The 11,122-nt window shown below is 39.8% G+C and overlaps 1 protein-coding gene across 1 annotated transcript in view; it reads right to left on the bottom strand.

The window, feature by feature from the left end:
• Nucleotides 1-119: 119 nt before the first annotated feature.
• Nucleotides 120-11,122, bottom strand: part of LOC104513196 (RING finger protein 17-like) — a gene marked incomplete at both ends in the record, with an annotated part of 35,218 nt that continues 24,215 nt past the window's right edge. The window contains 8 exon segments of the mRNA XM_010156472.1: nt 120-235; nt 1,056-1,146; nt 2,370-2,488; nt 3,598-3,748; nt 5,550-5,771; nt 7,612-7,729; nt 8,375-8,495; nt 10,422-10,537. Of these exon segments, the coding sequence (XP_010154774.1) occupies nt 120-235; nt 1,056-1,146; nt 2,370-2,488; nt 3,598-3,748; nt 5,550-5,771; nt 7,612-7,729; nt 8,375-8,495; nt 10,422-10,537 (1,054 nt within the window).

Here is an 11,122-nt window from a genome sequence, read left to right on the forward strand (position 1 = left end):
TCTCTGAGTGCGGCCATCCAGCCATATATGCTGTAGAGAACAATCCAAATTTTTGTTCCACTTGTTAGCTTATCATGATCTGAATATGAGAGTCTGAAAGAATAGAAAAGTATCCAAACCTTCTGTTTCTAAGAGCCAAACCCTTTTTTATCAGATGTTCTGACATGTCAATCAATTTTCCTCTTTCATCTTTGCAAAGAATTTTCACAGGCAATGCACAAGCCTCATCAGCTTCCTGGAAAAAATGAGAGCGCTGGGTAACATATTACAACATGCATTTCCTCTAAACCACAGGTGTATTTTTCATTTTTTGGTACTGACTGCAAATCAGATGCCGTTGAACAACTGATGCCCACATCAGAAGACACAGAATTTTATTTAATCATGGTTCCCATCATTTTACCAACTGTTCTAAACATAATATTAAAAAAAAGTAACAGAATAAAACCTGGCCTCTTCTCCCTTAGCTGTTTGATCAGAATGAACTACCCAACACTTGTTTCCCACCAACAGGAGCTTTAACCCCATTCATAAATAACTTTGTTCATCAGTGTTTTTATTTCCAGGCCACACTGTAAAACCTCGCTGGCAGCTGCCAACAGACACAAATCAAACCCTCATAGTAATTCCCATTTTTTTTTCCCCAGTGGAAGAAATCAATTACTAGTGGTGTTTGTACAGCATAGGCCTCCTTCTTTCAGTTTCTGAGACTCGAAAACTAACACAGCAGCTGCTGAAATCATTCTCATAAAGAACATGAGCATCAAGCTCATCTGTCCATAATAGTTGTCAACATCCAGTAAAGATGTAAAAATTATTCTTAAGTAACTAAATGTATCTAAGACTGTGTTCTTTCTACACTGGGTAGGCCAAACTGCTCTAACGCTCCAGTGAGTAACAAAAGTAAAGCAGGAAAAAGAAAAAACATCTTTTTCCAGCAATCTAAGCAAGTTCCCTTCAGGACTTTTTCAAGAGTGGAAATATTCAGAAAAAAAATTAAATTAGCAGACAACCTGACAGAAATTTTACAAATACCGCTGGTTTTGATTACAAACCTGTATGATTATTTTCACTTGCATCCCGGTCAGGTAATAGGATAAATATTCACACACTGTTGCTGTCCACTGCGTGCTTCCCCCTGTTGGTCTAACACAGGACAAACGATCATCTCCTTTAGTAGGAAGGAAGTTGGCATCTCCTGAGCTTAACCACAAACCCTCCCTTCACCCAGAGTTTCATTCTTTCTGAAATTGCCTGAACTGTCAGGGTAAAATGACAAACTCCATGACAGTCAAAGGTAAAATGAACGGGTTATTCATATCTGGACCTACATGACAGGAAGAATTCAAAAATATAACCTCAAAACTTCAAAATGAGGAGGATCATGAGGTTCAGAAGCACGACACTGCTCCTAACAGGGCAAAGGAAAACCCAGACTTCATCTGCAAACCAGGCTTTTTATATTCATTCAGGGAACGGGTATTACAAACATGATCTATCTTTCTTCGCAGTACAGAATCATAGAATCATAGAATGGTTTGGGTTGGAAGGGACCTCAGAGATCTTCTAGTTCCAACCCCCCTGCCATGGGCAGGGACACCTTCCACTAGACCAGGTTGCTCAAAGCTTCATCCAGCCTGGCCTTGAAGACATCCAGGGATGGGGCATCCACAGCTTCTCTGGGCAACCTGTCCCAGTGCTTCATCATCCTCTTCAGGAAGAATTTCTTCCTGATATCTAATCTAAACCTCCCCGCTTTCAATTTAAACCCGTTACCCCTTGTCCTATCACTACTGGTCCTTGTAAGAAGTCCCCCCCAGCTCCCCTGTAGGCCCCCTACAACTCCCTTACAGAACACATCCCTTATGCAACCCATCTGTAAGAATTACCTAGGCCTATTCTCATTTGTACCAATGGGAATCTCCTGCAGCAATGGCAGTGGGGGCAAACAACATATACTTTTAAGCTCACTTAGACAGCACACAAACAAATGCATGGTAGAATAACCCTGTTCTCTCTCTTTTCTACGGTCTCAAGCCATAGAGACCTCCTGTACATTTTCATGAGATCTGATTCTGAGCCAAGGAGAAAAAACATTTAGTGAAATAAGAAAAACTTCGGTCATCTGTCCAGTATTTTAGAATTCATCCTATATTCTTTCTTTCTCCAATATGGCTTCTGCTTTACTGGCATGTAGCATAACCCTTTGGAGAAAACCCCTGTATAAAACACATCACAGCCACCATCCATTTCCTCTTTATTCAAAAAGCAAACCACATCCAAATCTTGGTTAATCAGTGCTAACACAGGAACAGATTATGTCATTATCAGGTTTGTAATACTGCTAGTTGGTGTAAGGGAAAGGCTACCTTATATCCACCAAGGAACACTCTACTGCTAACGTCCTAACTATCTTCATATTCTCCTCAAGTTTCCTTAGACAGCTGATATCCACTGTTCTTTCAGCTCCAGAATCATAAAGTATTACCTGTTACAGACAAGAAGCACAATGAAACAGAAACATCCCCTCTCTTAATGTTATCTGTAATGAAAGACAATTCAAAGCATGCCTGAGTAAGTAAACAAAATTCAAGTATTTCCAAGATGCAACAAACAGCCTTGGCGTTGGAGTGCTCCATCACACAGCACAAATGACTACCACAGCATACCGGTAAGACACACACAAATGTGCTCCAAGGGGGTTGAACCACTTTACAGAGGCTGTTACTTGGATAAGAAAATCCCTTTTCCTTTGCTTTGGTTGTGTCTATGCATTTAACTTTGTAAACCTGGAAATGCTGAAATAGCTCCCCTCCACCTCTTGCTTTTTATTGTGACGTGGTTAAACAGCTGTTTGAGGGCTCTTAGCCTTAGAAAGCAGATGATGCACACCAGGGATATATAAAATCCCACTGCTGCTTCCTACTAACAAGATTTATGGGCATAATCTGATGATGGTGGAGAGAATCAATGGTAATCCATTCCTGGATTATCTGTACTATTAAGAAAACACTCTCACTTCCGAGGCAGGTTCACAAAATGCCTCTTCTGATGTTTAGTCTTTTCAAATGAGTGCGACAAAACTCACGTTTAAAGCGGGACTGTGTGAGAAGCTGCCGTAGAAAACGTTTCGCCTACATGGCACAGTGCATCACCCCTCATTAGGGTTCAAGCAACAGCCTGACCACAGTGTTCCTGTGATGCTGCCCTCAGTTGACCTGGCTTCATCTTTTAGCAAGGATCGCTTAGTCTGAATTAATGTGGCCCTCAGGCTGACACAGCTTCTGGAATTTAAGCTAAATTGTTAGGCTAGAGTTTGGGACCCTGTGCTGTGTTGCCAAGTGTCGTGTAAACACAGGCAAAGTCAACCTCATGAGCTTTCCTCAACTGACAGGTTCTCAGCTAAAGGCATCTGATGAGACAGTAATTTATTTGCAGCAATGTACAGTGTAACTTAAACTCTCGACAAAAGCAAAAGGCTGTATGAGAAAATATTAACAGAGAAGTGAGAAGCAAAGATTTAACATTATTTCAATCAAGGAATGCTGGCAAACTTTAGAAACAGAAGTACGAGTCCCGTTTCAAGAAGAGGTTTACCTCTGCACTCGTTTCAGGGACAATCCTGTTTATCTGACATCTCTGCCACTGTTTCAAATCACGTACATAAGCAGCACAGCGCATACCGCTTTCCCACTTCACGGGCTGTGGCTGGGATTCTTTGTAGATGGCAGCCATCTTCTCCTGCAAGCTAACATTCAGAAACCCACGCTGAACTAGTGGTAGAACTTCATCCAGTGCGTAAAGGGCTTACTGAGTCAATCACTGCTTAACCAGCCGTCAGTAAAGTTTTAGTAACTGATTAAGAGACACACAGTAGTTTTTTATTCATGACAAGTTAGTAATACGTAACATAGAGCTTCAAAATACATGCAATATGATTAAAATTATGCAAAACTATCATGTTTGCTTGAAGAATGGAATTAATCTGAGTGACTTAATCCTGACCATTCTGGATAGCATTATTTGAAAGATGCACTGTTTTCTCTCAACAGCTTGGGAGTGTGGTACTCATTTAGTGTCATGACTGGGACTCTAGAGGTAAAAAGATGACGAAAGGAGAAATAAAAGGCAGAAAATAAGCAACTAGCACTGACAAATAAGCAATGACATTTTGATTTAACTGCCTTCAAACAGCAGGCACTATTACCTAAATGTTACCTACATATCTGCCAAAGGAAGGTGGTCACATGTGCTGACTTCAGTTGGGTAGCTAATTTTCCTCACAGTAGCTAGCATCAGGCTGTGTTTTGGTTGTGCGGAGAAGAATGTTGACAACATAGTCATGTTCTTAATGTTGCCAAGCAACAACTTTATGTCAAGCCAAGGACACTTTCAGTTTCTCATACTGCCTCTGTGTTCCCACCTTGTGCTGTTATTAGTCAGGAAAGAGTAAACCACGACACACCTTCTTCTCTACAAGCACCTGGGAGGGGACACAGCCTGGACAGCTGACCCAAACTGACCAAAGGGACATTTCGTGCCATCAAACATCATGCCCAGGACGTAAGCTGAGGATGGGCTGGGAGTGTGTCTCTCTTGGGCTTGGTCTGGTTCTGGGGATCTGGCTCTTGTCTCTCTCCAGCTCTGGCTCTCCCTACTCGGGGACTGGCTGGGCATCGGTTGGTGGGTGGTGAGCAGTTGTAGAATTTGTTTTCTTTCCCATTATTTTCATTATATATTATTAGTAGTCATATTAGCATTATTAGTATTGTTAGTATCATTATTCCATTTATTTTCAACTATTAAATTGTCCGTATTTCAACCCATGAGTTTCCTTGTCTTTTCCTCCAATTCTCCTCCCAGTCCCACTGGAGGAAAGAGGAGTGAGCGAGCAGCTGTGTGGTGCTTGGGTGCTGGCTGGTGTTAAATAATGACAATACACTATGCCTAGAAACTGCCTTCAAACTTTCCTAACAGTGTATTAGAATCATACAGAAAGAAGTAACTTGATGGAAGTTCGATGGCTTAGGATACCAGTATTATTTAAGAAGATTTCTAATAACGGAATGGAGAGGAGAAAAGAAAGAGCAGAAAGATTTCATCTGTCTGGACAGTGTTACGTTTATCAGGCCCCAATACGAAAAACTGGTTTGAAATAGGCGTTAGATCATGTACTTAATGTGGAATCACAAATACTTAATAAACCACAACATAGTGCCAATCTGTCTTTTCATAGAATCATAGAATCATTGAATGGTTTGGGTTGGAAGGGACCTTAAAGACCATCTAGTTCCAACCCCCCTGCCATGGGCAGGGACACCTTCCACTAGACCAGGTTGCTCAAAGCCTCATCCAGCCTGGCCTTGAAGACAGCCAGGGATGGGGCATCTTTTGTTCCAATACTTTCCTCAACAAAGCAAGGTAAGTCAACAACATTCAAAAAAGTACCCAGTGCCAAATGCAACCCTAATCAGAGTTCGTTCCAATTATACATCACCAGTTTGTAATACGAATGTCTTAACTCTAGAAAAGTTCTTGAATTTCAGTACCTTTTCAGTATGCTTTCTGACGACAGCCACTGCATAAAAATTTTACTAGGAGACACAACATGACTGATTTTCACCTGTAGCTCTTTCTTAGAAAGTGATCTGAAATCTCCTTTGTCCACAAGTTCCATGTCTACAGGATTTAAAGCTTCTGAGGTTTCAGCAATTTCTTCTAGAGGAACCTCCCATATTTCACTGGGCCTTACAGCAGTACTTTCACTGTACCTGTAAAGAGCATGACGTAATTAGAATGTAAAGTTTAAACACATTTTTAAACCAAGTGAAGAAGAGCTCAATAATCACACTTCAACATGACTGGAATCATTCAACATAAAGAGTGAGTAATTTAAAAAAGCAAAAAAAAAAAAAATCACAACAAAAGACAAAAACATTTCTAAATGCTACTTCTGAAAGACTCATGACAATAACATTTCTATTCCCCAGAAGATATCCTTGCCCGTTCTACTGTCAGATGAACACATCATGCAGTGTAAGCTGTCAGCAGCAAAGCAAGCCTGACACAAATAGGCTGCTGAACATTAATGTTTGCTTCTGGCTTAAAAGACATTGAATTATTAATATCATGCTTCTAGAAAGCAGTGTTGCCTCTGAGTGAAAGCTGCAACAATCAACTACTACAATGTGTAAATATTACCTTCAGAAGTAAAGAATATTAACATTAGTGTTACATCCAAGCACAAGTACAGGCTGGGGAGAGAATGGATGGAGAACAGCCCGGAGGAGACGGACTTGGGGGTACTGGGGGATGAAAAGCTGGACACGAGCCGGCAGTGTGCGCTGGCAGCCCAGAAAGCCAACCGTATCCTGGGCTATATCAGGAGAAGTGTGGCCAGCAGGTCGAGCGAGCGGATTCTGCCCCTGTACTCTGCTCTGGTGAGACCCCACCTGGAGTACTGCATCCAGCTCAGTGGCCCCCAACATCATACGGATATCGATCATCAGGAGTGAGTCCAGAGGAGGCCACGAAGATGCTCAGAGGGCTGGAGCACCTCTGCCATGGGGACAGGCTGAGAGAGTTGGGCTTCTTCAGCCTGCAGAAGAGAAGGCTCCGGGGAGACCTTATAGCACCTTCCAGTACCTGAAGGGGCTACAGGAAAGCTGGGGGAGACTTATTCCAAGGGCCTGTAGTGACAGGACCAAGGGTAATGGGTTTACATTGAAAGTGGAGAGGTTTAGATTGGGTATCAGGAAGAAGTTCTTCACGGAGAGGGTGGTGAGGCACTGGAACAGCTTGCCCAGAGAAGTTGTGGATGCCCCATCCCTGGAAATGTTCAAGGCCAGGCTGGATGAGGCTCTGAGCAACCTGGTCTAGGGTTACTCGCATTACTAGGGTTTATATTTCTAGCTAAGATATGAAAATCCACTTATTTGCTTCCTCCTGAAAAAAAGCAAATTCTATAAATTCCTTTATTTTGGAATCAAAACTTTCTAGTTAACTACCTTTTTATTTCATCAGTATTCAAAAATTATTAATGGAAGAGTAATTACTGATTTTGCTGAATGCAGCCCATGGATTATCTTTTTAAAAAGCCAACAAATCAGATGTGGCAGTGTTCTCTCCTTATCAGCCTCATCTCCCCCAGCAGGCTCCCCAGCTCTTCTGTCTGTCGCTGCCATAGCTGGTTATCTGCGTATTCTCTTTCTAGTAACACACCTTCCCAAAGAGATGACTTCCCTTGGGTGCAGGTTAAACACACGAACGTGATTATAGCTTTTCGTACTACAAGGGAATGGGAACCTTAACTAATGATAACCATCCTGGGAAGATTTGGCACTTAAGCACATTACAAATACGATGCAAACATTTCATCTCCAACTTGTGAACCCATTTCAATACACTATGTTAGTCAAGATTTAGTTTGAGAATTCAACCTTGCCAAACTGCAGACTTAACACTCTGTAACTTCTGTCAGTTGATGAATGTGATTTGTAATAAATTTTATCACAAACGTGGTAAATTCCATCCACTGGAGCTACATACTAAAGCCAGTAATTTTGTTACATAAAGTTCAGAATTTCTGTAAGTTATTGACAGTGTATTTACCCAGACATGAAGGATGCTAAGTCTTCTTTAATTAGCTGGCAGTTAATACTTAAGCTTCTTCCACGAAGAGCAGAGGAGTCAAAGAGTTCAACAGATAAGATACTATTATCTAAAACTTCTGTGAATAAATAATATAAACATAACTAAGTGCCAATCAATGACAATATAAAGACTATTTCTCGTTTTGGAGACATGGCAAATGGTAGTAAGAGACAGAATTTTGTAGAATTACATTTCATCTATAAATTAATGGATTCTGAACATCAACAATATGTAGAAGCTTAGCTTTACACATGTCTATAAAATTAACTTAAAATACAATTAAAAAGTACTTTTGTACAAAGAAACCAACTGCTATATGCTATTTCATTTATTAGATGGGTTTCAAACCACCATTCCACATGCATGGAAAAATAATTAGTTGCATATTAACAACAAATGCTTGTCAGGAAAGAAAGTCAGGAAGAGTCAAGGACAGCTAGAACTTTCAGAAACAAGCCCATCTTAATAAGCTAGGATATTTATATCACAGAATGCTGTGATACATTCGTAAGAGAAGACATAAAAAGTGCTTTTGTCAGAAGTTTTATGTGTTATGTCTCCTTCAACTAGTTCCTGTTTAGATATTCTCACTCCAGGCTACCTGTCGCAATTATGCACATAAACATTTCAAATAAACACGACTGAAAATATGAAAGCGCATGTTTCTACATTTGAGTCCCTTTGATAAGATTTAAACATAAATTAACCCTTGATAACTTACCAACAACTGAACACAGCAGAAGTTTATTTTCAGTCATTTCTTCAAATCTTTCCTTGGCTTCTCTGTTCCACTCATCTGCCCCTTTATAAGGCTCAATGCAAGCCAACTTGCACCTGATTACCTAAAGAATAACTCAAATTATGTATCTACCATCACGTATCAAGACCATCTCACTACTGCCAAATCACAGCCTTCGCTTTGCACTCATGCAAGACAGCAAAACAGCATGGCCTTGGCTTCTGGTTCCACATGACCATTATGAGACCAAGTACTTTGATTAAAAGAATTTTTTTAGCATCTTTATTGCAAATTTTGGTGGCTACCCTATGGCTCAATTTTACATTAACTGTGAATGTTATTGCATCCTCCTCGTTTACTGCACTGAAAGAAAGAAGAGTAACACAAGCTGGGGGAAAGGGAGAGAAAGGACATAAAGACAGTAGAAAGAAGAATGTTTTGTGCAGATATTCTTAGGACACAGGCAGTCAGGAATATGAAAGTAAGAGTGACTGACAGGTTACATAACCATTAAAAGAAGGGGCTGTGGATGACAAAACCAACATTACATTAAGCATTGCTCACTCCAGTCTTGGCCAAGATTTCTGCACCACCCAAGTCCATTAAAATGCCTGCAAACTGTATTAACTGGCTGGAAAAGGTCTGACTTCTCTTTCACAGCCTAATTCAAATCTCTTCAATGACCAACTTACATTTGAGGCAATGTAATATGTGACTGTGTGTGAAGACTTACCAATGCTTATATGCTACAGGACAGACCTGCACAGCCAACCTCACTTCTGACACTCTTACCTTCCGAACACTTGATTTTGCAATCTTGCGTTCATTACTGTTTCTAAGAATTTGAAATCCTTAAAAATTATTTTTTAGCAACGGGAAGTTAGTATTTCTTACGCAAACTTCAAGCATAAACACCCTGCTAGAGTGTTTCACCATAACCTATACATGGCACAAGAATGCTGATTAACTGGTGGATTCAAGTTTTTTTAGACTATTCTCTAGTGGTCATATAACCATCTGCATCCATAGCTCTTCAGGCCCTTCTCCTGTATGTTCAAAGTGAGAAGTCCTAGTAGCATGTGCTCAAGAGCTGACCAACTCCTAACGGATTTTTCCAAGGATTTATATTTGGTCAATAACAAGCCACCAGCTGGAACGATGGGATAACACACACCAAAAATCCCAACACCCTTATTCATTAGCCAGTCTGACTTGAAGCATTAAGACATTGCAACTGCAAGAACATTTTGCCATTTTCAGAATGTTTCCTCTCCCTTGCTGTCAAAAAAGGCTCAATTATTTTGGCTGAAACCTTCCCCAGAAACACCTGCTCAAAATATAAACAATTAAATCCTATTTTCAGTAAAAGATGCTGCTCAACCTTAGTTAACAACAATCACTACTTGTAGTGCCTACAACTGGTTAAAAAACCCCTATCAACAGATGAAGTTTTAAAGTTTAGCATAGTTATGGTTGGCAACCAGAACTATTGAATGTACAGCTGAAGAATTATTTTCTACTTATGTGCGTTTTTTATTTGACATAAATACTTTGCCATTTCCTTTCCCACTCAGTTTTTCTCCTTGTCAGAGGGGAAAACTCCTACAACACCTAAAGTTAGGAAAACACCAAATTTAAATACCATAATCCAAACAAAAATTCATTTTTTTAAAAAATACCATTATTTGAAAATGAAGTTACTTCATTTAAGTAAAGTAAAATGAAATTATGTCATTTGAAAATGAAGTAACGTAAAAATTCATTTGGCTCAGTCATCAAATACACACACACAGTGTATATATACCTCCTCTCTGCAAGATAACATCAGATTTCATTTAAGACTCAATTAGATTAAAGAGTTTTTAATGTGCATTCGAAACATATTAAAAAAGTCATATTATAAACCCACGGGAAAGGAACTTGCTTAACGTTTTATTTACTTTAGCATGTTAACAGCCCTCTCTTTCCCCTTCCACGCATTGAGATTCTGTTAATTTTGATTATTTCATCCAGGCATGCACTAATTTACCTTTTCTGGAAAGCTCAGAAACTCCTTTTTCACTCTGCATATGTCTTTAAGATTTAAGTTAGCAACGTTGCCAAAGTCAATATATTTTACAGTAACTGCTTGACAACTTGGAAGCCCTTCAAGAAAAACAACCCAAGTTACTGAAATGAAAAATGAATACCAGATACCAGTTAAAGCACTAGAATTTCAGAGCAACATCCGCATTTACACTATATTATCATCAAATACCCTATTTTCAAATCTCTGTAACCCAATCCAAAACTGTATACTTTAAGAGGCAGCTCTTTCAGGTTCCCAAAACAGAGTTAGCATTTTGATCCCCTTCCACCTGAGGACTTGATGAGACAGTGGCACATTACATGTGTGCCAAGCAGACACAACAGCATACAAGTGTGCTACACTGCCCATACAGGTCAGCAGAAGCACCCCCTCCATCCCCTTCGGAATGACTATGGGGAATTACTAACCCACACTAGTTACACTCAGAGGTTGGTTATAATAGACAAATCTATAGATCAAACTGTGAAACATTCATTAAAACAATTATATAATAGAGTTACAGTAATATACAGAAAATGAAGTATACTGCTTTTATTAAAAAAAAAAAAGACTATAACCCCCTCCATTAATATCAAAAGAACGTAACATGATTTAGTACTACTGACTTTATGAACCTACCTGTTAGCACAGGACTGCCTCGT

This window comes from Eurypyga helias, unplaced genomic scaffold (assembly GCF_000690775.1).
Source record: "Eurypyga helias isolate BGI_N326 unplaced genomic scaffold, ASM69077v1 scaffold1948, whole genome shotgun sequence".
Classification (NCBI taxonomy): domain Eukaryota; kingdom Metazoa; phylum Chordata; class Aves; order Eurypygiformes; family Eurypygidae; genus Eurypyga; species Eurypyga helias.